At 46.9% G+C, this 22,512-nt stretch overlaps 1 protein-coding gene across 1 annotated transcript; it reads left to right on the top strand.

Annotated features, from left to right (window-relative positions):
• The first annotated feature begins 2,487 nt into the window (after positions 1 to 2,487).
• LOC137315037 (probable G-protein coupled receptor 139) lies at positions 2,488 to 8,735 on the top strand. The gene is made up of 3 exons (XM_067979993.1): positions 2,488 to 2,587; positions 6,952 to 7,041; positions 7,792 to 8,735. The coding sequence occupies exons 1-3, from the start codon at positions 2,488 to 2,490 to the stop codon at positions 8,733 to 8,735; spliced, it is 1,134 nt and encodes a 377-aa protein (XP_067836094.1).
• Positions 8,736 to 22,512: the final 13,777 nt, after the last annotated feature.

Below are 22,512 nucleotides of genomic sequence, written 5' to 3'. Positions count from 1 at the left end.
TACTGAGGAAGTAGCAGGGCATATCAAAGAGTAGCCAGTGTGTCTATTCACACCATCGTTTCAGCCAATGATTTGGAGGCATGCGGGATTTCCGGCTGGACTCACAGCAAAGTGTGTATTTCAGAGCAAACAATATCTATTTACTGAGCAAACAGAGCCTGTTTAAACAGTGGACTACAGCAAACAGTCTACAGTGTCTATTTTTTAAAAATCACTAAAAACTACAGCAAACAGAACTCATGACCGAAAGTAGAATCCCCCGATAAAAGCAAGGTCATTTCTCCAGCAAATTAGCAGTGAGTGGAGGATCGTTACATAATACAAATGGATTATTTCTCCAGCAAAATGCATTGAGTGGGTAATAGTTACAAATTAGTGTCCGTAAATATAAGATATTCACAAATAAATGCAATAAAATAATCAGGAGAAACTACTTCACCCAGAGAGTGGTGAGAATGTGGAATTCGCCAGCATATGGGATGGTTGGGGCGATTATCAGAGATGCATTCAAGAGGAAGCTGAGTAAAAACACGAGGGAGAAAGGAAGAGAACGATATGCCGAAAGGGTTTGATGTAGAGCGGTGGGAGAAGGCTGGTGTGGAACATAAACACCAACACAGACCTGTTAGACCGAATGGCCGGTTGCTGTGCTGTATATTCTATGTTAAAATAAACTGGAGCAGGTGCTGATGGAGTTTTTTTCCGGATTTGCAACTATTAGTCATGGATTAAGATTTCAATTCTGTGCTTACAGCCATAGTAATGGGACAAGAATCGCAGACACCTCAAGAAGGGCAGAGAATGTGTGCGCTCCAATTCCGCAATGAATAGAAAGCAGGATCGGATTGGCAACGGCAATAAGGGCACTGATCATATTCATCATCAGATACACCTCCAACTTCGAAAGAACAAGCAATAGTTTATTGAGATGTCAGTAATTGGTGATACCAGGAACCATGGAGCAGTTAGCGTATCATCGGTGGTGGGAAAGATAATAGGATTTTTACTCAAGGATGAAAGAGAAAAACATCCAGAAACCGAAAATAAAAATAACGAGTAGTCAGCACGGATTTCAAAAGGGGCGGTCACGATAGAACAACGGTGTTAAATTATTTGAAAAAGTAACAGAAAGAATAGGGAAGGGTAATACACTTGGATTTTCAAAAGGTCTTCGATAAGGTACCATATCTCTCGCGATTTCTTTTTCCAGTTGGCACAACGCAATGCTTCACACGAGCATCCTTCCACCTGACTTCATCTCACTCTGTCACCAAATCCTTCTGTTCCTTTTCCCCTCATTTGTTTATCCAGCTTCCTATTAAAGACATCGATTCTATTCGAATCAACTACTTCTTGTCACTGCGAGTTCCACATTCTCACCACTCTCTGGGTAAAGTGGTTTCTCCTGAATTCCTTATTTGATTTATTGGTGACCATCTGATATTTATGGCCCCTAGTTTTGGACTGCCCCACAAGTTGGGAACGTTTTCCCTCTGTCTAATCTATCAATCCCTTTCATTATCTTAAAGACCTCTATCAGTTCACCTCTCAGCCTTCTCTTCTCGAGCGAAAAGAGCCCCGGCCCGCTCAGCCACTCTTGATAAGTTCATCCTCTCAGTTCTGGAATCATACTTCTGAATCTTATCAGGACCTTATTCAATGCCTCAATAGCCATTATATAGGATAGATAACAGAACCGAATGGAATATTCCAAATGTAGTCTAAACAAGTTTCTGCACAAGTTGAACATCACGTCTCTGCTTTTCAATTCTATCCGCAAGAAATGAGCCCCAGTGCTTGGTCTGCCTTTTTTATGGCCTTGTTCTCTTGCGTCGCTACTTTTGGTGAATTATATATCTGTACTCCGAGATCCCTTTGCTTCTCCAACCCATTTAGAATCTAATTAATCAAGCAGTATGCGACCTCTTTATTCTTCCTGCCAAAATGCACCACCTCACATGGAATCAGCATCAGAGAGCTGGCAACTTGAACGCCGCCGTTGTCTACCAACAGGAAATCGGCGATCGAGAAGCGGCTTGAGCGCAAATTTCAGTTGTCGGTAATGTTAGAGTAAGGGAACGACCAGTAAAGATAGAGTAGGATCACGAACAATAATTTTGGAATAAGGTCACCATCTATAATGTTGGAGTAATATCACCATCAATAATGTTAGAGCAGGGTGACCACCAGAAATGTGAGAGTAACGTCACCACTAGTAATGTTAGAGTAGGGTCACCACCAGTAATGTTAGACTAGCATCACCACCAGTAATGTTAGATTGGAATCACCATCGGTAATGTTAGAGTAGGGTCACCACCATTAATGCTAATGTTGGGTTACCATTGGTAATGTTAGAGATGGGTCACTACCAGTAATGTTAGGTTCAGTTCACCATCGGCGGTAGTGCTCAAGACTTGTGCTCCAGAACTAGCCGCGCCCCTAGCCAAACTGTTCCAGTGCAGCTTCAGCACTGGCATCTACCGGAAAATGCGGACAATAGCCCAGGTATGTACTGTCCACAAAAAGCAGGAGAAATCCAATTCGCCCAATTACTTCCTCATCAGTCTACTTGGCAAAGTAATGGAAGGTGTCGTCGACAGTGCTATCAATCTGCACTTACTCACAAATAACCTGCTCATCGATACTCAGGTTGGATTCTGCCAGGACCACTCTGCTCCAGTTCTCATTACAGCCTTGGTCCAAACATGGACAAAAGAGCTGAATTCCAGAGGTGAGGTGAGAGTGACTGCCCTTGACATCAAGGCAGCTTTTGACCGAATGTGACATCAAGGAGCCCGAGTTAAATTGAAGTCAATGGGAATCAGGGGATAACTCTCCAATGGCCGGAGTTGTACTTAGCATAAAGGAAGACGGTAGTGGTTCTTAGATGCCAATCATCTCAGCCCCAGTACATTGCTGCAGGAGTTCCTCAGGGCAATGTACTCGGCGCAACCATCTTCAGCTGCTTCAGCAATCACCTTCCCTCCATCATTAGGTCAGAATTGTGGATGTTGGCTGATGATTGCACGGTGTTCAGTTCCATTCGCAACCCCTCAGATAATGAAGCCGTCCGTGCACGCAGGTAGCAAGACATAGACAACATCCAGGCTTGGGCTGATAAGTGGCAAGTAATATTCGCGCCATACAAGTGCCAGACAAATGACCTTATCCAACAAGAGAGAGTCTAACCATCTCCCCTTGACATTGAACGGCATTACCATCGCCGAATCTCCCATCATCGACATCCTGGTGTCACCATTGAACAGAAAATTAACTGGACCAGCAATATAAACACATTCAGTACAAGAGCAGGTCAGAGGCTGGGTGTTCTTTGGCGAGTGACTCACCTCCTCACCCCCCAAATCCTTTCCACCATCTACAAGGTACAAGTCAGAAGTGTGATGGAATAGTCTCCACTTGCCTGGATGGGCGCAGCTCCAACAACACTCAAGAAGCTCGATTCCACTCAGCCCGCTTGATTGGTACCCCATCCACCACCCTATACATTCACTCCCTTCACCACCGGCGCACTGTGGCTGCAGTGTGTCCCATCCACAGGATGCACTGCAGCAACTCACCAAGGATACTTCGAAAGCACCTCCCAAACACGCGACCACGACCACCAAGAAGGACAAAACCACCTCCACGTTCCCCTCCAAGTCACACACCAACACGACTTGGAAATATAACGCCGTTCCTTCATCGTCGCTGGGTCAAAATCCTTGAACTCCTTTCCTAACAGCACTGTGGGTGAACCTTCACCACACCGACTGCAGAGCTTCAAAACGGTGGCTCACCAACACCTTCTCCACGGGAATCAGAGATGGGCAAAAAATTCTGGCCTTGCCAGCGACGCCCACATCTTATATGCGAATAAAAAAAAAATTATATTAGAATAGGGTCACCACCAATAATGTTAGAGTTGGGTAACCACCAGTAATTTTAGAGTAGGATCACCACCAGTAATGTTAGAGTAGAGTCCCCATCAATAATGTGATAGAAGATTGACCACCATTAATGTATGAGTTGGGTCACCACCAGTAATGTCAGAGTAGGATCACCGTCAGTAATGTTAGATTAGATTCACCATCGGTAATGTTAGAGCAGTGTCACAACTAGTAATGTTACAGTTGGGTCACCACAATAATGTTAGAATAGGGTCACCGCCATAAATGTAACAGTAGCGCCACCAGCAGTAATGTTAGAGTAGGGTCACCATCATTAATATTAGAGAAGAATCAACACAAGTTATGTTGGATAGGGTCATCAGCAGTAATGGTAGAGAAGGGTCACCACCAGTAATGTTGGAGTAGAATCACCAGAAATAAAGTAAGTTGTTGACCCTCCTCTAATATTACTTATGGTAACTGTACTCTAACATTTCTCGTGGTGACTCTACTCGAAGATTACTGGCAGTGGTCCCACTCTCACATTAATGGTGGTGACCCAACGGTACCATGACTGGTTGTAACCCGACTCCAACATTACTCATGGTGACTGCACTCCAACATTACTGGTGGTGACTCGACTGGAACATTACTGGCGGTGATCCAACTCTATTAGAGAAGGGTCAACACGAGTAATGTTCGGGTAGGTTCACCACCAGTAATGTTAGAATAGAGTCACGACCAGTGAGGTTAGAGTCGAGTCACCACCAGTAATGTCAAAGAAGGGTCACCGGCAGTAATGTTAGAGCAGGGTCACCACCTGGAACGTTAGAGTCGAGTCACCACCAGTAATGTTAGAGCAGGGTCACCGCCTGGAATGTTAAAGTAGGGTCACCACCAGTAATGACAGAGCAGAATCACAACCAGAAACGTTTGGTAGATTCACCACCACTATTGTTACAGTAGTGTCACCACCATTAATGTTAGAGTGGAGTCATCACCAGTAATGTTAGAGTAAGGTCTCCAACTGTAATGTTCGAGAAGGGTTATTATCAGTAATGTTAGAGTAGGATCACCCATCAGTAATGTTAGAGATGCGTCACCACCAGTAATGTTAGAGTAGTGTCACCACCAGTAATGTGAGAGTAAGATCACCATCATTAATGTTAGATAAGGGTCACCATCAGTAATGTTAGAGTAGAGTCACCACAAATAATATTAGATGAGGGTCAAGAACATTAATGTTAGAGAACGTTCACCACCAGTAATGTTAGAGCAGGGTCACCGCTTGTAATGTAAGAGAAGTTTCGCGATCAGTAATGTTAGAGTCGGGTCACCAACAGTAATGTTGAAGTCGGGTAACCACCAGTAACGTTAGATTAGTGTCACCACCAGTAATGTTTGAGTAGGATCACCATCAGTAATGTTAGATTAGGGTCACCATCAGTAATGTTGGAAGAGGGTCAGCATTAGTAGTGTTGGAGCAGATTCATCAAAATTAATATTAGAGTGGGGTCACCAGAAGTAATGTTAGAGTAGTGTCAGTACCAGTAATGTTAGAGTAGGATCACCATCAGTAATTCAGTAATGTTAGAATAGGGTCACCATCATTAATGTTGGAGTAGGATCACCATCATTAATGTTAGAATGGGGTCAACATCATTAATGATAGATTCGTCTCACCATCAGTAATGTTAGAGTCGGGTCACCACCAGTAATGTTAGAGTAGGATCATCATCAGTAATGATAGATTCGTGTCAGCATCAGTAATGTTTGAGTAGGATCGCCATCATTAATGATAGATTAGGATCACAATCATTAATGTTAGAGCAGAGTCAACATTAGTAATTTTAGGGTCGGATCATTACCAGTAATGATCGAGCAAGAGTAAAATCACCACCAGTAATGTTAGAGTAGATTCAAAACCAGCAATGTAAGAGTAAAATCACCACCAGTAATGTTAGAGTCGATTCAAAACCAGCAATGTAAGAGTAAAATCACCACCAGTAATGTTAGAGTCGATTCAAAACCAGCAATGTAAGAGTAAAATCACCACCAGTAATGTTAGAGTAGGTTCAAAACCAGCAATGTAAGAGTAAAATCACCACCAGTAATGTTCGAGTCGATTCAAAACCAGCAATGTAAGAGTAAAATCACAACCAGTAATGTTAGAGTCGATTCAAAACTAGCAATGAAAGAGTAAAATCACCACCAGTAATGTTGGACTAAAATCACTACCACTCATGTTTGATAAGTGTCACCGTCAGTAATGTTCGAGTCGGGTCACCACCAGTAATATCAGAGTAGATTCTCCACCATTAATGTTAGTGTTGGGTCACCACCAGTAACGTTAGAATCGTGTCATCACCAGTAGTGTTAGATCCGAATCATCACCGGTCACCATCACATTACAAAACAATTTCAATTTTATAATAGAAGAGGGAAGATTTCGCCGAATTATCATAAGGACCCACAGGGATCTCAGAACTAGTACATTCCCTTTGGTGTTTCTTTCCCTTCATTAATTTTTTTGGAGGGAATTTCAAGGATGGAAGTACATTATTTCCCGATTGGCACTCCCGGGTGCCCTTAAACATAAGATCTCCCCTCATTTGTTAAGTGACTGTAACTAACGTCAATTTATGTAACCTGTTTTTTTCTCACCGAGGCACAGATTGATCTATAAAGGGGGAGCAGTTATGTATCTCGGATATTCGTCAGTCTGAACCAAAAAGCTGGACGGAATTCACCTGCTCTTCCAAAAATGGGACGGGCAGCAATTCTCCTGATAAAAGATATTTACTACCCTATTCTGGCATTCGTTGGTGTTCCGGGTAAGACATTTTATCCTAATGTTTAACAGCTGTTGACTATGTGACCACTTTGGTGCCTGTTTGATCATGTTACAGATTCCCGATAATAACCTCATTGTAAAATCACAGAGTCGATGGGAAAAAGTGATAAATATCAGTTCATAGCCAACGAGTCCGGGCTGCAGGCAAGACGCTATTCTGGTCGATAAATCGGAGACAATGGGTGCACGTATTTTCTCGCTTGACTGCAGGAGGGCGGGTTACGCCATTGTATTGCACAGTCGGCAGCTCACGAAAGATTGTGTTGCCTGACTGCATTGCACCGATTGAATTACTAACAGGTACGATGGGCCGAATGGCCTTCTTATAAGCTGTATCCGTATGTGGCTCTGTGACTCTATGATCACTCTGCTTAATGTGGGTAATTACTTGGATTAAGACATCTCCATTTAACAGGTGACTTTGAAAGATAATTTGTGTAACATTTGTTTAAACCACTGCTAACGCGGTCCAGGGAATTGCCTCTTGCTGCAAAGAACCTTTGCGGGTTTCTCCAGTTGCCACTCTGATATCCTGCAGCGCCGTCTGGGATATTCTGGGGTTGATTTTGGACTTTACCATCTGAGGTTAACCATCGCCTGGGCGGAATGCGTGGGCAAATCAGTAGCACCAATTCAGGGGATAACTGATAAATTTGAGTGGGTGGAATCCGTGGTGAAACCTTCATGGCGGTGTGAGCTCAGCGCTCAACGCTGCACCGAAATATATATCTGGATGGATAACAGAGAATCTGGTTACTTATTGACTTGCAAAAATCAACAAGGTCACCCGCTTCCCTCCCCCAATCCTCATTCTCCAGGTGCTCCCCGTTTCCAGGCAGTCCTTGGAAATCTCGGACCAGCTATTTTTCTCCCTTTAATTTTTCTGCGTAATGTATTCCTTCTTTTTAACATTCTCGCTAATGCTCTCCCTTAAAAAGGAGCCCGTGCACATCACCGTAAGGAGCATCACTGCTGAACATTTCAAATATATACAGTAAGATTCCACCTGAGTGTCCCCAGTAACTTTCCTCTTCTCCCTCTTTCTTACAGCAAATGTAGTGACAATTGTGATTCTCTCCAGAGGAAATTGCGGCCTTTCCAAATGTGTCTCTGTCTACATGGTGGCCATGGCAACAGCAGATCTACTGGTCATCATCTTCAATGTAATCGTCAATCAGATATTCTATTATCACTTTCCATATTCTTTCCTGTCCTACACTATGGTTTGTAAGTTCATTCTGTACAATAATTGTGCCGTAGTTGATATGTCGGTGTGGTTTACAGTTTCGTTTTCATTTGACCGATTTGTGTCGATTTGCTTTCAAGAGTTTAAAAGGAAGTATTGGACCAAGAGAACGGCAATCGTGGTTACAGTAACGATCACTGTCCTGGCTTATTTAAAGGGCATTCTTATGTTGTTTTCATATGGACCTGAACGAATAATTAACAATGTGCAGTGGGGATGCTGGCCAAAGATGGAAGTTTTTACATTACCTGCATGGGAAGCATACAGCTGGATTCAGACTCTGTCAGCCCCATTGATTCCCTTTGCTTTCATAGCACTGTTTAATTCTTTGACCGTAAGAATAATTTTAGTGGCCAATAGAGTCCGCAGAGAACTCCGCGGTCACAGCACTAACAATCAGAGTGACCCAGAGGTGGAGAACCGAAGGAGATCCATCATTTTGCTCTTCACTATATCGGGCAGTTTTATACTGTTGTGGATAACAGCTGCCGTGAGTTTTTCTGTCACCAGGCTTTCGAGCACCGTTTATTTCCAAGGTGATTATTCAAACCCTGGATATATCGCCACTGAAAGCGGATATCTGCTCGAGTTTTTGAGTTGCTGCACAAATACGTGTATTTATGCAGTTACCCAGAGGAATTTCAGAGAAGAACTGAAAACTCTACTGAAATCTCCCTGGTCACTGATTCGCAGATTGGTTAAAAATGAGATAAAATTAAATCAAACCAAAGATTCTTCTCATAACTAAATCGAAATTTCAAATCATTCTCTGTATTAGAAAGTCCATCTTTCTGTTAATCTGAAAAATGGGAGATGTTGGGCAATGATCTGAAATAAAATTAAATTATGGAAAATAAAACCTGTTGAAGGTAACTGCAGTATTACTTCTGGGGTTCACCGGGGCAACAGGAGCATCAGCAGGGATCCTGTTGCGGAATTGGAGCAGGTTCCTGAAAGTTCATTAACAATTATCTGCGAGAGTGAAGTAATGCTCATTCTCAGCTCCTGTCTGTTACCATGACGTTTAACTTCCTGATGGAAGCGCACGAGAAGAAAGAGCCATTATTGCAATTGAGTGTGAAAGGGGAACATTCGTGTCAAGCAGCGGGCACGGAGTGAGCAATTTGAGAGTTTGGTAATTATGGAAGTTCGGTGTGGTGTGGGAAAGAGATGCTGCTTTGCCTTTTTCTACTGACTTTTTTTCCGCAGAGCGGCGGCGGAACTGAGCAGCAGCAGCAGACCGAGATTGGGGATAAAAGCAGCCGCAGACCGAGGCCCGAGAGCGGGGATAAAAGCAGCAGCAGACCGAGTTCCGAGAGCGGATCGAAAAGCAGCAGCAGACCGAGGCCCGAGAGCGGGGAGAAAAGCAGCAGCAGACCGAGGCCCGAGAGCGGGAATAAAAGCAGCAGACCGAGGCCCGAGAGCGTGGAAACAAGCAGCAGACCGAGGCCCGAGAGCGGGGAGAAAAGCAGCAGCAGACCGAGGCCCGAGAGCGGGGATAAAAGCAGCAGCAGACCGAGGCCCGAGAGCGGGGATAAAAGCAGCAGCAGACCGAGGCCCGAGAGCGGGGATAAAAGCAGCAGCAGACCGAGGCCCGAGAGCGGGGATAAAAGCAACAGCAGACCGAGGCCCGAGAGTGGGGATAAAAGCAGCAGCAGAGCGAGGCCCGAGAGCGGGGATAAAAGCAGCAGCAGACCGAGGCCCGAGAGCCGGGATAAAAGCAGCAGCAGAACGAGGCCCGAGAGCGGGGATAAAAGCAGCAGCAGACCGAGGCCCGAGAGCGGGGATAAAAGCAGCAGCAGACCGAGGCCCGAGAGTGGGGATAAAAGCAGCAGCAGACCGAGGCCCGAGAGCGGGGATAAAAGCAGCAGAAGACCGAGGCCCGAGAGCGGGGATAAAAGCAGCAGCAGACCGAGGCCCGAGAGTGGGGATAAAAGCAGCAGCAGACCGAGGCCCGAGAGTGGGGATAAAAGCAGCAGCAGACCGAGGCCCGAGAGCGGGGATAAAAGCAGCAGCAGACCGAGGCCCGAGAGCGGGGATAAAAGCAGCAGCAGACCGAGGCCCGAGAGCGGGGATAAAAGCAGCAGCAGACCGAGGCCCGAGAGCGGGGATAAAAGCAGCAGCAGACCGAGGCCCGAGAGCGGGGATAAAAGCAGCAGCAGACCGAGGCCCGAGAGTGGGGATAAAAGCAGCAGCAGACCGAGGCCCGAGAGTGGGGATAAAAGCAGCAGCAGACCGAGGCCCGAGAGCGGGGATAAAAGCAGCAGCAGACCGAGGCCCGAGAGCCGGGATAAAAGCAGCAGCAGACCGAGGCCCGAGAGCGGGGATAAAAGCAGCAGCAGACCGAGGCCCGAGAGCGGGGATAAAAGCAGCAGAAGACCGAGGCCCGAGAGCGGGGATAAAAGCAGCAGCAGACCGAGGCCCGAGAGTGGCGATAAAAGCAGCAGCAGACCGAGGCCCGAGAGCGGATCGAAAAGCAGCAGCAGACCGAGGCCCGAGAGCGGGGAGAAAAGCAGCAGCAGACCGAGGCCCGAGAGCGGGAATAAAAGCAGCAGACCGAGGCCCGAGAGCGTGGATACAAGCAGCAGACCGAGGCCCGAGAGCGGGGAGAAAAGCAGCAGCAGACCGAGGCCCGAGAGCGGGGATAAAAGCAGCAGCAGACCGAGGCCCGAGAGCGGGGATAAAAGCAGCAGCAGACCGAGGCCCGAGAGCGGGGATAAAAGCAGCAGCAGACCGAGGCCCGAGAGCGGGGATAAAAGCAACAGCAGACCGAGGCCCGAGAGTGGGGATAAAAGCAGCAGCAGAGCGAGGCCCGAGAGCGGGGATAAAAGCAGCAGCAGACCGAGGCCCGAGAGCCGGGATAAAAGCAGCAGCAGAACGAGGCCCGAGAGCGGGGATAAAAGCAGCAGCAGACCGAGGCCCGAGAGCGGGGATAAAAGCAGCAGCAGACCGAGGCCCGAGAGTGGGGATAAAAGCAGCAGCAGACCGAGGCCCGAGAGCGGGGATAAAAGCAGCAGAAGACCGAGGCCCGAGAGCGGGGATAAAAGCAGCAGCAGACCGAGGCCCGAGAGTGGGGATAAAAGCAGCAGCAGACCGAGGCCCGAGAGTGGGGATAAAAGCAGCAGCAGACCGAGGCCCGAGAGCGGGGATAAAAGCAGCAGCAGACCGAGGCCCGAGAGCGGGGATAAAAGCAGCAGCAGACCGAGGCCCGAGAGCGGGGATAAAAGCAGCAGCAGACCGAGGCCCGAGAGCGGGGATAAAAGCAGCAGCAGACCGAGGCCCGAGAGCGGGGATAAAAGCAGCAGCAGACCGAGGCCCGAGAGTGGGGATAAAAGCAGCAGCAGACCGAGGCCCGAGAGTGGGGATAAAAGCAGCAGCAGACCGAGGCCCGAGAGCGGGGATAAAAGCAGCAGCAGACCGAGGCCCGAGAGCCGGGATAAAAGCAGCAGCAGACCGAGGCCCGAGAGCGGGGATAAAAGCAGCAGCAGACCGAGGCCCGAGAGCGGGGATAAAAGCAGCAGAAGACCGAGGCCCGAGAGCGGGGATAAAAGCAGCAGCAGACCGAGGCCCGAGAGTGGCGATAAAAGCAGCAGCAGACCGAGGCCCGAGAGTGGGGATAAAAGCAGCAGCAGACCGAGGCCCGAGAGCGGGGATAAAAGCAGCAGCAGACCGAGGCCCGAGAGCGGGGATAAAAGCAGCAGCAGACCGAGGCCCGAGAGCGGGGATAAAAGCAGCAGCAGACCGAGGCCCGAGAGCGGGGATAAAAGCAGCAGCAGACCGAGGCCCGAGAGCGGGGATAAAAGCAGCAGCAGACCGAGGCCCGAGAGTGGGGATAAAAGCAGCAGCAGACCGAGGCCCGAGAGTGGGGATAAAAGCAGCAGCAGACCGAGGCCCGAGAGCGGGGATAAAAGCAGCAGCAGACCGAGGCCCGAGAGCGGGGATAAAAGCAGCAGCTGACCGAGGCCCGAGAGTGGGGATAAAAGCAGCAGCAGACCGAGGCCCGAGAGTGGGGATAAAAGCAGCAGCAGACCGAGGCCCGAGAGCGGGGATAAAAGCAGCAGCAGACCGAGGCCCGAGAGCGGGAATAAAAGCAGCAGACCGAGGCCCGAGAGCGGGGATAATAGCAGCAGCAGACCGAGGCCCGAGAGCGGGGATAAAAGCAGCAGCAGACCGAGGCCCGAGAGCGGGGATAAAAGCAGCAGCAGACCGAGGCCCGAGAGCGGGGATAAAAGCAGCAGCAGACCGAGGCCCGAGAGCGGGGATAAAAGCAGCAGCAGACCGAGGCCCGAGAGCGGGGATAAAAGCAGCAGCAGACCGAGGCCCGAGAGTGGGGATAAAAGCAGCAGCAGACCGAGGCCCGAGAGCGGGGATAAAAGCAGCAGCAGACCGAGGCCCGAGAGCGGGGATAAAAGCAGCAGCAGACCGAGGCCCGAGAGCGGGGATAAAAGCAGCAGCAGACCGAGGCCCGAGAGTGGGGATAATAGCAGCAGCAGACCGAGGCCCGAGAGCGGGGATAAAAGCAGCAGCAGACCGAGGCCCGAGAGCGGGGATAAAAGCAGCAGCAGACCGAGGCCCGAGAGCGGGGATAAAAGCAGCAGCAGACCGAGGCCCGAGAGCGGGGATAAAAGCAGCAGCAGACCGAGGCCCGAGAGCGGGGATAAAAGCAGCAGCAGACCGAGGCCCGAGAGTGGGGATAAAAGCAGCAGCAGACCGAGGCCCGAGAGCGGGGATAAAAGCAGCAGCAGACCGAGGCCCGAGAGCGGGGATAAAAGCAGCAGCAGACCGAGGCCCGAGAGCGGGGATAAAAGCAGCAGCAGACCGAGGCCCGAGAGTGGGGATAAAAGCAGCAGCAGACCGAGGCCCGAGAGTGGGGATAAAAGCAGCAGCAGACCGAGGCCCGAGAGCGGGGATAAAAGCAGCAGCAGACCGAGGCCCGAGAGCGGGGATAAAAGCAGCAGCAGACCGAGGCCCGAGAGCGGGGATAAAAGCAGCAGCAGACCGAGGCCCGAGAGCGGGGATAAAAGCAGCAGCAGACCGAGGCCCGAGAGCGGGGATAAAAGCAGCAGCAGACCGAGGCCCGAGAGCGGGGATAAAAGCAGCAGCAGACCGAGGCCCGAGAGTGGGGATAAAAGCAGCAGCAGACCGAGGCCCGAGAGTGGGGATAAAAGCAGCAGCAGACCGAGGCCCGAGAGCGGGGATAAAAGCAGCAGCAGACCGAGGCCCGAGAGCGGGAATAAAAGCAGCAGACCGAGGCCCGAGAGCGGGGATAAAAGCAGCAGCAGACCGAGGCCCGAGAGCGGGGATAAAAGCAGCAGCAGACCGAGGCCCGAGATCGGGGATAAAAGCAGCAGCAGACCGAGGCCCGAGAGCGGGGATAAAAGCAGCAGCAGACCGAGGCCCGAGAGCGGGGATAAAAGCAGCAGCAGACCGAGGCCCGAGAGCGGGGATAAAAGCAGCAGACCGAGGCCCGAGAGCGGGGATAAAAGCAGCAGCAGACCGAGGCCCGAGAGCGGGGATAAAAGCAGCAGCAGACCGAGGCCCGAGAGCGGGGATAAAAGCAGCAGCAGACCGAGGCCCGAGAGCGGGGATAAAAGCAGCAGCAGACCGAGGCCCGAGAGCGGGGATAAAAGCAGCAGCAGACCGAGGCCCGAGAGCGGGGATAAAAGCAGCAGACCTGCAACAAGAGAAAACTGCAGTGTGACGTCACTGGTGAGGCAGGTAAGTGATTGGTGGTGACTGTGGGCTAAGTTTTAAGTTAGCAAATAGCAGAGAACTAAATTTTGAAAACTCAACTTAATTTAATTGGTCTGATAAATTAAAAGAGGTAAATAATTTGATTAACACTAACTTAATTAATTATATAAGTAAAACAATGGGAGAACAGGAGTGTGTTGCTGCAGCAATATGTGGGAGCTTGTGAACATTTTTGTCCAGGGCGACTGCATCTGCGGAAAGTGTCTGCGGCTCAAGGAACTTCGGCTGCGAGTTGAGGAGCTGGAGTCCGAGCAGTGGACATTGCGAGATATCAGGGAGGGAGGAAGCTACCCGGACCTTTCCCTCCAGGAGGCAGCCACACCACTTCGATTAAATACTTTAGAATTGACACGTGGTCAGGGACAGGAGGGTGTGACTGCGAGTGAGGCAGGTCCGGGGATCCAGGAGGTTGGAGAGCAGGATCCTCAGTCCCTGCGCTTGACCAATAGATTTGAGGTTCTTGGAACTCTTGTGGACAAGTGAGGAGACTGTGGGGAGGATAAACGAACTGACAATGGTACCGTGGTACGGAAAGCCGTTCAAGTTGGGGGAGTAAAAAGGAAGGTGGTTGTAGTAGGCGACATTATATTTAGGGGGACGGACACTGTTCTCAGCAGCCAGGAGCTTGAGTCCCGAAACCTGTGTTACCGACCCGGTGCCAGGGTTAAGGACATCTCCTCCGGGCTGGAGAAAAATTGAAGTGGGAGGGGGAGGATCCAGTTGTCGTGGTCAACGGAGGTATCAACGACATAGGTAGGACGAAGAAAAAGGTCCTGCTCAGAGAGTTTGAGCAGCTCGGGACTAAATTAAAAAGCAGAACCAAAAAGATAATAATCTCTGGACTAGTACCTGAGCGACGAGCAAATTGGCATCGGTTCAATCGGATCAGGGAGATGAATGTGTGTCTCAAATATTGATGTGGGAGAAAGGTGTTTCGATTCGAGGGGGACTGGCACCAGTACTGGGGAAAGAGAGAGCTGTTCTGTTGGGACAGATGACACCTGAACCATGGTGGGGCCAGAGTTCTAGCGAATCGAATAACGAGGGAGGCAGATAGTGCTTTAAACTAAATAAGTGGGGAGGGTTCCCGCTGCAGAGAAATCAAGAATGCTAAATAGAAAAGATAAGGAGATTGTGCAGGAAAGTGATAGGAGTAAGGATAACCAAATTGTGTCAGGAAAGTACAGATCACACAAACACATACCTGTTATTTATATGGACTTCCAGAAGGCATTTGATCAGGTCCCGCCTAAGAGACTGTGAGCTAAGATAGACGCCCATGGAATCGATGGAAAAGTACGGACTTCGTTAGGAAGTTGGCTGACCGAAAGGCAACAGAGAGTAGGGGTAATGGGTAGGTACTCACATTGGCATGATGTGACCAGTGGAGTCCCGCAGGGATCTGTCTTGGGGCCTCAATTATTCACAAAATTTATTAAGGACTCGATGAAGACATAGAATGTCGCATATCTAAGTTTGCCGATGACACAAAGATTGGTGGTATTGTATGCTGTTTAGATGAAAACATAAAATTACAAAGGGATATTGATAGATTAGGTGAGTGGGCAAAACTGTGGCAAATGGAATTAAATGTAGACAAATGTGAGGTCATCCACTTTGGATCAAAAAAGGTTAGAACAGGGTACTTTCTAAATGGTAAAAAGTTAAAAACAGTGCATGTCCAAAGGGACCGAAGGTTTCAGGTACAGAGATCATTGAAGTGTGATGAACACGTGCAGAAAATTATCAATAAGGCGAATGGAATGCTGGCCTTTATATCGAGAGGACTAGAGTACAAAGAGGCAGAAGTTATGCTGCAGCTATCCAAAACCCTGGTTCGACTGCACCTGGAGTACTGTGAGCAGTTCTGGGCACCGCACCTCCGGAAGGACATATTGTCCTTGGAGGGAGTGCAGCGTAGGTTTACTAGAATGATACCCGGACTTCAAGGGTTAGGTTAAAGGGAGAGATGACACAAATGGGGTTGTATTCTCTGGAGTTTCGAAGGAAGAGGGTTGATCACATCGACGTTTACAAGACATTAAGGGGAACGGATAGGGTGGATAGAGAGAAGCTATGTCCACTGGTTGGAGATTCTAGGAGTAGGGGGCACAGTCTAAAAATTAGAGCCAGATCTTTCAGGAGAGAGATTAGAAAACATTTCTGCACACAAAGGGTGGTAGAAGGGGGGAACTCTCTTCCGCAAATGGCAAGTGATATTAGCTCAATTGCTAAATTTAAATCTGAGATAGATAGTATTTTAGCAATCAAAGGTATTAAGGGATATTTGCTAAAGGCGGGTATATGGAGTTAGATCGCAGATCAGCCATGATCTTTTCAAATGGTGGAGCAGGCACGAAGGGCTGAATGGCCTGCTGCTGTTCCTATGTTCCTATGTTCCTAAGATTGCACTGACAAATAGGATCTGGGTAAGATTGGAGGGTGGCAAATGTAACCCCACTATTGAAAAGGGAGGGAGAGAGAAAACAGGGAACGACAGAAAGTTCAGTCCAACATCAGTCGGAGGGAAAATGCTAAAGTCTATTATAAAGGATATGATAACAGGACACTTAGAAAATATCAACGGGATTAGACAAAGTCAACGTGCATTTATGAAAGGGAAATCGTGTTTGCAAACCTACTGGAGTTTGTTGAGGTTGTAACTGGTAGAATAGATAAGGAAGAACCAGTGGGTGTGGTTTATTTGGATTTCCAGAATGCCTTTGATAAATTCCCACATAAGAGGTTCGTGTGCAAAATTGAAGCATGTGGGATTGGTGGTAATGTCCTGCATGGATTGAAAATTGGTTAACAGACAGAAAACAGAGAGTTGGAATAAATGGGTATTTTCGGTGTGGCAGGCATTGACTAGTGGGGTACCACAGCAATCAGTGCTGGGCCCCAGCTGTTCACAATATATATTAATAATTTGGATGAGGGAACCAAATGTATTATTTCTAAGTTTGCTGACGACAAAAAACTAAGTGGGATCGTGAATTGTGAGAAGGATGCAAAGATGCTTCAAGGCGATTTAGACAAGTTCAGTGAGTGGACAAATACACGGCAGATGCATTATAATGTGGATAAATGTGAAGTTATCCACTACGGACGGAAAAACAAAAAGGGAGAGCATTATTTAAATGATGATAGATGGGGAATGTTGATTTATAAAGGGGCTTAGCTATCCTTGTACACCAGTTACTGAAAGCAAACATGCAGGTGTAGCAAGCAGTTCGGAAGGCAAATGTTATGTTGGCCTTGGTTGCAAGAGGGTTTGAGTACAGGAGCAAGGATGTCTTACTGCAGTTACACAGGGCCTTGTTGAGACCGCACCTGGTGTATTGTGTGAAGTTTTCGTCTCCTTACCGAGGAAAGGATATCCTTGCCATTGAGGGAGTGCAGCGAAGGTTCACCCGACTGATTCTTGGGATGGCAGGAATGTCGTATGAGGAAAGATTGGGTCGATTCGGCCTGTATTCACTCGAGTTTAGAAGAATGAGAGGGGATCTCATTGAAACATATTAAATTCTGATAGGTCTAGACCGACTTGATTCAGAGAGGATGTATCCCCTGGCTGGGGGTGGGGTCCAGAACCATGGATCACAGTCTCAAGATACGGGTTAACTCATTTAGGAATGAGATGAGGAGAAATGTCTTCACTCACAGGGCGATGAACCTGTGGAATTATCTACCATAGAAGGCTGTGGAGGCCAAGTCACTGAATATATTTAAGATGGAGCTAGATATTTTTCTCCTCAATCTGACCCTTCTCCCAATCTTATCCCTTCTCCCAATCTGACCTCTTCTGCTCAATCATAGTGTCATAGTATCATAGAATGTACAGCACAGGAAGAGGCCATTAAGCCTATCGTGCCTGCATCTTTGAAAGAGTTATCCAATTCGTCCCATTCTTCTGATCGTTCTCATAGCCCTGTATTTTTTCCCTTCACGTATTTATTTGATACCCTTTTGAAAATTACTATTGAATCTGCTTTCACTACCCTTTCAAACAGTGCATTCCTGACCATTACAACTCGCTGTGTAAAACATATTTCTTCATGTCGCCTCTGGCTCTTTTTCCGATCACTTTAAATTGCTGATCTTTGGTTACTGACACTTCTGCCACTTGAAACAGTTTCTACTTATCTACTGTATCAAAACCGTTAATAATTTGGAACACCACTATCAAATCTCTCCATAACCTTCTCCGTTCCAAATACAACAATCACAACCTCTCCAATCTTCACACGTAACTGAAGTCCCTCATCCCTGGTTCTATTCTGGTGAATCTCTTCTGCACCCTCAATAAGGCCTGTAACATCTTGGCTGACGTATGGTGCCCAGAATTAAACGCAATACTCCAGCTGAGAACGAACCATTGTTTCTTAAATGTTCAACATAACTTCCTTGCTTTTGCACTCTATGCCACGATTCATAAAGCCCAGGATTCCACCTGCTTTTGTAAAAGCCTTCTCAACTTGTCCTGCCACTTAAAAGATGTGAATGTGTACCCCCAGGTCCCCGATATTCCTGCAACCCTTTCAAATAGTACAAATGTAAGGAGTCGCACAACACCAGGTTATAGTCCAACAGCTTTATTTGAAATCACAAGCTTTCGGAGCTTTGCTTCTTCGTCAATTGTGAAGGGTTGGAAAGGGCACAGCACATATAGTCAGAGAACAATGCCTGGTGCTGACAGATAATCTTTCTAACTGCCCTTTATCACAATTCGGCAGAGAGATAATCACAGCAATCGAAGGAGCGAATGGTGTTCAGACAGGTTAGTCAAGGAAACATTACATTCAAGAATACTGATTACACAAGTGGTCAAATCACAAAGACAGACACAGAGAGAGAGAGAGACACCAGAAAGAGATAGAGAGAGAGAATGACCAGTTGTATTAAAAACAGATAACTTTTTTCCGCACCCATGAGGACGGCCTCAACCGGGATCTATGGGTTCATTTCACGCCACATGTCACCCCACCTATGAAAAAAAGTTATCTGTTTTTAATACAACTGGTCATTCTCTCTCTCTCTGCCTTTCCGGTATCTCTCTCTCTCTCTCTTTGTGATCTGACCCCTTGTGTATTTAGTATTCTTGGATGTAATGTGTCCCTGACTAACGTGTCTGAACACCATCCACTCCTTTGATTGCTGTGATTATCTCTCTGCCGAGCTGTGATAAGGGGCAGTTCGAACGATTATCTGTAATCACCTTGCATTGTTCTCTGACTATATATGCTGTGCCTTTATCCAATCCCTCACTCACCTGACAAAGGAGTAAAGCTCCGAAAGCGTGTGATTTCAAATAAAGCTGTTGGACTATAACCTGGTGTTCTGCGACACCTTACATTTGTCCACCCAAGTCCATTGCCGACATCTCCACTTCAAATTGTACGATTTAGTTTATATTGCCTCTTCTCATTCTTCCGACCAAAATGAATCACTTCATAATTCTCTGCATTTCATTCCATCTGCTATATGTCTGCCCATTTCACCAGTCTGTCTGCCCTCCTGACGTCTTTTACTATTCTCCACATTGTTTACTACTTTTCGAGTATTGTGTCATCAGCAAACTTCGAAATTATAACTTCCATACCCAAGGTCATTGAAATATATCAAAAAGAGCAGTGGTCCTAATACTGACCCCTCGGGAACACCACTGTGTGCTCCCCTCCACTCTGAAAAACAACCGTTCACCTTTCGCTCTGCTTTCTGTCCCTTAGCCAGTTTTGAATCAATGCCCCCACTGTCCCCTTATTCGAATGGGCTTTAATTTTATTAACAAGTCTATTATGTGATACTTTATTAAAATACCTTCAGACAGTCAAAATACAGAACAGCAACTGCAGTATCCTCATCAACCCTTTCCATCACTTCATTAAAGAAGTGAATCAAGTTAGTCAAACACGATTTTCTTTCTCCTCAATCTGCCCCTTTCCCCCAGTCTGACCCCTTTTCCACATGTCCACCGTTTGCTTGTGGATGGGTTGGGAGGAGGTGCTGGGCTGAAGTGCAGACGCTGAAGGAGTTCCTAATCGGCCTTCTCCTTATATTGTACACACATCTTACCAGTTGCCTCATCTTATCCGTACTACCTGATACTTATTCATATTAAAAGATTCCTTTCCAATAATAATATCTGTCAATTAATACATTGAAAATCTTATAAGTACGTGCACTTACTGTGTACAAAACCTCAATTCCCGCTTTCAAGATTCTTTCACAAATTTGTGACGATTATTACTCCAATTTTAAATTACTTGCCAAAATTAAATCTGAGAATGCCTCTGTAAACCTATCACGCTGTAATTACACTCTCTCGCCAGCGATGGCGCTGTGTTTATTGATAACTTTGTTGAAGCAATGGAGAGTTGAATATCCAAGTTTGAAGAAGACACTAAGTGTAGAGGGACAGTAAGTATTGCAAATAGGAGCGGAAAATTACAAAGAGACATAGACAGATTAAGTGAGGGCACAAAACTATGGCAAATGGAGGTCATTGTGGGCGTGTGACGTCATCCACTTAGGAATCAAGAAAGATAATTCGGAGCATTTTCGAAATGGTGAGAAGCCAAGAGATGTAGAGGAGCACAGAGATGTGGGAATCCAAGTTCACAATCATTAAAACCAATAGATCGGTGCAAATAGCAGTCAAAACGTCTGTTGAAATGTTGCACGTTAACTCAAGGGAGTTGGAACACAAAGTAGCGGAAGTTGTGCTTCAGTTATATAGAGCCTTGGTCAAACACATCGGGAGTACTGCGTTCCGTTCTGGGCAACGAATCTCAGGAAGTATTTATTGGCCTTGGAATGGGTGCAGCACAAATCCACCAGAATGATACTTGGATTTAGCAGGTTAAATTATGACGAAAGGTTGTATAAACATGGCTTGTATTTCCTTGAGTATAAAAGATTGAAAGGTGAACTGATCGATGTGTTTAAAGTATTGAAATGATTTTATCGGGCAGGTCGCAAAAGAATGTTTCCTCTGATGGGTGAATCAAGAACAAGAGGAATGATCTACAAATTACTTCTCGGCCGTTCAGTATCGATCTCACGAAGCACATTTTCACACAAAGGGTAGTAGAAATCTGGAACCCGATCCCTCAAGAGACTTTGAATGCTGGGGGACATTTGGAGCTTTCAAGAACGAGAAAAATAAAGTTTCGAAACGTATTGTTCCATTTTTTGATGCAGAAGGAAGGATCAGTGAGAAATGTTCCCATTTATGGTGCTGAATGGAGAGTGGGAATTGAGTATCTTGATTTAAAAGTAACGCCTGATCAGGAACTTAAACCCTCGGCTCTTCAGGTTAAAAGTCCGATGTTTTACCAACAGAGCCATCCGTTTACCAAATGAACCACCCGGGCTCTTAAATTGGTTGTTCACAAAGCGCCCTTCACTGGCTGACTTGGAACATTCCACTGCCACATTCTGTATTTCCTCCTGCAGCAATTCCGCCCGTGCAGCGCATATCTCTCGCACACCCAGACTGACTGCCACCCACTGGCTTCACTTCATAAATAATCTCCCTGCCATTAATTACACAATCTTTTAACACTGGTGTCAGTTGTGACAAGTGATGTTCCCCAGGGATCTGTGCTGGAGCCTCCACTTTTCACCATATTTATGAATGATTTGTATGGAGAAATAGAGAGTTGTATATCGAACTTTGAAGAAGACACTAAGAGGCATAGTAAGTAGTGCAAATGGGAGCAGAAAGTTACAAAGGGCCATAGATAGATTAAGTCAGGTCTCAAAATGATGGCAAGTGGAGGCGATTGTGGGCAAGTGCGAAGTCATCCACTTCGGAAAGAAGAAAGATAAATCGGAACATATTCTAAATGGTACGGAGCTCGGAGCTGTAGAGGAGCAAAATGAATTGAGAGTCCAAGTTCACAAGCATTAAAATTTGGTGAGAGTAAAAAAAACAATCAAAACGGCTAAGGGCATGTTGCACTTTATCTCAAGGCGTTTGTGACACAAAGCGGAATAATATTTTTGCAAAGTTGCTAAATGCATTGATCAATCTTTGTGAGGCAGAAGGAAGGATCAGTGAAAAACGCTTCAATTTAATGCTGTTAATGAAGATTGGGAATTGAGAACCTTCAAAGAAAAGCAACTCCCGAAAAAGGGACTTGACCGCTCGACTCTCAAATTAAAAGGCTGATGCTTTACCAACTGAACGATCAGGGGTCTTGCTAATTTTGTTCACAAAGCGACCTTCACTGGCTGGCATAGAACATGACAATCTCCACATTTTGCAATTGATTCTGTATTAATCCCACAAGTACAGATCATTTCTCTCACACATCCAGACTGACTGACTCCCACAGGCTTCACTTCACAAATACTCTCCCTCTCACTATTGAGACGCTCTTTAACAATGGATTCAAATGTGACAAGTGATATTCACCACGCATCTGTAATGGGGCCTCAACTTTTCACCATATTTAATATTGATTTGGATGAAGCAATAGATAGTGTATATGCAAGTTTGAACATGACGCTAAGGTAGGACGGGCAGTGTTTCGTGCAAATGGGAGTGGGAAGCTACATCGGCACATCGGTAGATTAAAGAGTGGGAAAAACAATGGCAAATAGCGTTCGTTATGCGGTGGACGCAAAGAGGCTTCAATGGGATACAGGAACATAGGAACATAGGATCAGGAGTAGGCCATTCAGCCCCTCGTGCCTGCTCCACCATTTGATAAGATCATGGCTGATCTGTGATCTAACTCCATAAACCCGCCTTTGGCCCATAT

The sequence above is a fragment of the Heptranchias perlo genome, unplaced genomic scaffold, assembly GCF_035084215.1.
Source record: "Heptranchias perlo isolate sHepPer1 unplaced genomic scaffold, sHepPer1.hap1 HAP1_SCAFFOLD_53, whole genome shotgun sequence".
NCBI lineage: Eukaryota > Metazoa > Chordata > Chondrichthyes > Hexanchiformes > Hexanchidae > Heptranchias > Heptranchias perlo.
This window is presented reverse-complemented; position numbering and strand designations above follow the sequence as displayed.

What these genes read in the sequence shown, in the direction of transcription:
- LOC137315037 (XM_067979993.1), top strand. Translation starts at nt 2,488, where the DNA reads ATGCGGACAATAGCCCAGGTATGTACTGTCCACAAAAAGCAGGAGAAA. An exon ending in ACTTGGCAAAGTAATGGAAG is followed by an intron (nt 2,588 to 6,951) that starts GTGTCGTCGACA and finishes GCTTGACTGCAG; the next exon opens with GAGGGCGGGTTACGCCATTG. An exon ending in ACCGATTGAATTACTAACAG is followed by an intron (nt 7,042 to 7,791) that starts GTACGATGGGCC and finishes TCTTTCTTACAG; the next exon opens with CAAATGTAGTGACAATTGTG.